At 38.8% G+C, this 3,052-nt stretch overlaps 1 protein-coding gene across 1 annotated transcript; it reads right to left on the bottom strand.

Annotated features, from left to right (window-relative positions):
- Positions 1 to 2,327, bottom strand: LOC108994453 (protein NRT1/ PTR FAMILY 7.1-like). Its single transcript, XM_035690104.1, has 4 exons — positions 2,252 to 2,327; positions 1,783 to 2,000; positions 1,117 to 1,676; positions 1 to 883 (listed from the first exon to the last, which is right to left on the bottom strand). Exons 1-4 carry the CDS (start codon positions 2,325 to 2,327, stop codon positions 31 to 33), a joined length of 1,707 nt encoding a protein of 568 aa, XP_035545997.1. The 3' UTR covers positions 1 to 30.
- Between the last annotated feature and the right edge of the window lie 725 nt (positions 2,328 to 3,052).

Raw genomic sequence — 3,052 nt, 5'->3', positions numbered from 1 at the left:
CTTGACCAAAAAGTAGTGAAGATCAGATCGCTAGACTCTGCTGAGCACTCCATCTTCTTCTCGACCTTGCTTCTCGGCGCTGTCCTCAAGGTTGATGCTTTTGTACCACTTGGCACAAAACAAGTAAATCACAAAGTCAAAAGCCGTCAGCACCGCAATTAGGAAGAAGAACCTGTCAATGTGGCCTTTATTCAAGTTATCTGGGATCCAACCGGGGTTGTTGCCTCTAGCAGTAATCCCCATGACCATGTTAACCAGCATGCTACTAACATAATTTCCAAGTGAAATAGAAGCCATGCAAAGCGAACTTCCGAAGCTTTTTATACCATCCGGGGCTTGTCCATTAAAGAACTCTAATTGACCCACATACATAAACACTTCCGAAGCACCAACAAGAACATACTGTGGAATTTGCCATAATATGCTTAAGGAACTACCCTTCTGATCAGGCATTGCATGTTTGAGCCTCAGAATCTCAGTGGCACCAGCTGCAAGCATTGAAAACATTCCAATAATGAGCCCAGTACCCATTCTTTGAAGTTCGGTTAACCCCTTGGGATTACCACTTAGTTTTCCAGCTAGGGGAACTAGAACTTGGCTATAAATTCCAGTGCAGATGAGGACACTGCAAATATCAAAGGCAGACATGCTAGCAGCTGGAAGGTGAAAGCTTCCAATCTTTGTGTTCATCTCATCTCCTTGCTCTACAAAGAGAGAAGCCATTTGAGTGAAGATGACCGAGTAGATTATAGTGCATAGCCAAATGGGTAACATTTTCAGAACATATTTGACTTCTTCAACTTGAGTCACAGTGCAGAGCCTCCATGGACTTTTTGGGCCATCCAGATCTGTCTTCGTTATCGTTGCTGCCTTGTCCAAAAATCTGGAGAATTTCAAGAAACATATGATCTATAAGTACAGTACAGATCAAAATAAATAAATCATTAATGATCGATCTGTCCTCTTCATTGAAATTTCTTCCAATTAAAATAACTTGTCAATGACCAAACAATATGGTAGACTCTTAAGGGTCAGGGGTACAGCCTTACGATTAAAATATACATCTCTTAATATATCATAAAAAAAATGTTAAATTGTGTTAATTTCAGTACTCACTCAAACTTGTTGCTATGAATAATCTTCCTACTCCCTTTGATTGCAGATTCCTTTCCTTCCACTTCATACAGTTCATCCGGGTTGGCCGGAACCATGTCCCATTTCTTAGCAGCAGCCACAAAAACCTGAGCAACACGTGGCAAAGGGTTTCCACATGGCTTTGCGTGCCTGTAGCCAGGAGTTCCTATCAAAAATGATAACAGGGCAATAATAGCAGAACCTAAGGATGCCAAAAACCCAAGTGTCCATCTCCCAGTGTCCTCGTAGTAGACCAAAATAGTGTTTGAGAAAAGAGACCCTGCGTTGAGTGCAAAATAAAAATAGCCAAAGAAAGCCACTTTCGATCCCTTTTCTTTAGGGTTTTCCCCATCAAATTGGTCTGCTCCGAACGTGGCTAGAGCAGGTTGGTGCCCACCATATCCAAAAGCTACTAAATATATAGATAAATAAAAAATGGCTATGCCGATTGAAGATGTGGGCATGCAATCTAGTTTTCCATCACCGCATCCTGCTGGTTTGATCATGAAAAGCCAAGATGTGAGCGACAACAGCCCCAAGCCCTAATAATAGGAAAGCAATTTTGTTAGCAAGCTAAAAAATATATGTTAAAAGGATATAAGTGAAAAATAAAAATAAAATTAAAGGATAGAGATATATAATAGTTACCGCAACAAGAATGATTTGAAAGACAGCGCAGGTCAAGTAACGGCCCCAGTAGGAGTCACTGAGGAATGCTCCAAACAGCGAGAACAAGTAAACAGTTCCAGTCCACTTGCTAACACTATTGGCAGCATTTGCACTTTCTTCACCAAGAACTCTGGTTAAGAACAAAACCAAGTTCACAGCAACTCCAAAGAATGCTAGTGTCGCCAGGGCTTGGTTTGCTGTACCATATCATATAAATAATATTCGATCTTAGAACAAAAGAATTACTGGTTGTTTTTTTATACAACTATGTGTTAATTGAGGATATTTATGTAAAGTGATGTTATTTTTATAAAAATATTCATCATTTTACAGATGGTCGATCGTTGTATAAAAATTGTAAATAAGAGTTGTAATTATATCATTTTCCATATATATATATATATATATATATCCTGTAATAATAGAATTATGTCAATGATTCATGTACCTAGCAAGATGCTTGTATATTTCCATCCTCCCGTGCCTCTTTTAATGAGGGAATCCTTCCATGGACTGGTCGCCATCTGTCCAATCTTATTGTAGTTTTTGGTCACAGCTGCTGAATCTCCAGAGTGCTTGTATTCGTCTCTGACCTGCTAGAGGCCGGAAATGATCATAAATATTGCAATTTAATGAATGCTTGAATAAATTAAAATTGAGAATCTTGACGGACAACATCATAATAATCAAATACATGCAGATAGTACTTATATTTGGCCAAGCAGCTAAATCATGTGTCACGATGCACCATGCATCTGAATTATATATATTTGATTCAAATCGGAATGCCATTTAACTAATTGTGAAGTCATAAAAACTAGTAGACCAAACTAGGGATCGATATCTCCAAAAGCTACAAAATATGAAGTCCTTGCATGTATTTGTATGGCTAAAGCTAGTTATTAGGCCCCCACTAGAGAAAAAAAAAAAAAAAAGAACAGCCCATGTGATTGATTTGTCATGTTAAAGACTTGTTTTCCTTGTATGCTTTCTTTTCATCATGATCATGAATATCACATGATCACAAAACTCAATCGCTAGATCATCATAGCGCCACTCATGAGCTCGTTAGGCTTTGTATATAACACCCTCTGGTCACTAGCTAGCTAGGGACACCAAGTCACGGACATATGCCATCATGCATGCCTGTATACAAGAAAAAAGAGCATGCACGCGGATCGACCTGATTATCAGCCAGCTAGCTAGCTCAAATATACCAGTTGACATTTGAAATTAATTTGGACCAATC

Source organism: Juglans regia, chromosome 5, assembly GCF_001411555.2.
Source record: "Juglans regia cultivar Chandler chromosome 5, Walnut 2.0, whole genome shotgun sequence".
NCBI lineage: Eukaryota > Viridiplantae > Streptophyta > Magnoliopsida > Fagales > Juglandaceae > Juglans > Juglans regia.
This window is presented reverse-complemented; position numbering and strand designations above follow the sequence as displayed.

What these genes read in the sequence shown, in the direction of transcription:
- LOC108994453 (XM_035690104.1), bottom strand. Translation starts at nt 2,327, where the DNA reads ATGGCGACCAGTCCATGGAAGGATTCCCTCATTAAAAGAGGCACGGGA. An exon ending in ATATACAAGCATCTTGCTAG is followed by an intron (nt 2,001 to 2,251) that starts GTACATGAATCA and finishes GATATGGTACAG; the next exon opens with CAAACCAAGCCCTGGCGACA. An exon ending in ATTCATAGCAACAAGTTTGA is followed by an intron (nt 884 to 1,116) that starts GTGAGTACTGAA and finishes GAAATTCTCCAG; the next exon opens with ATTTTTGGACAAGGCAGCAA.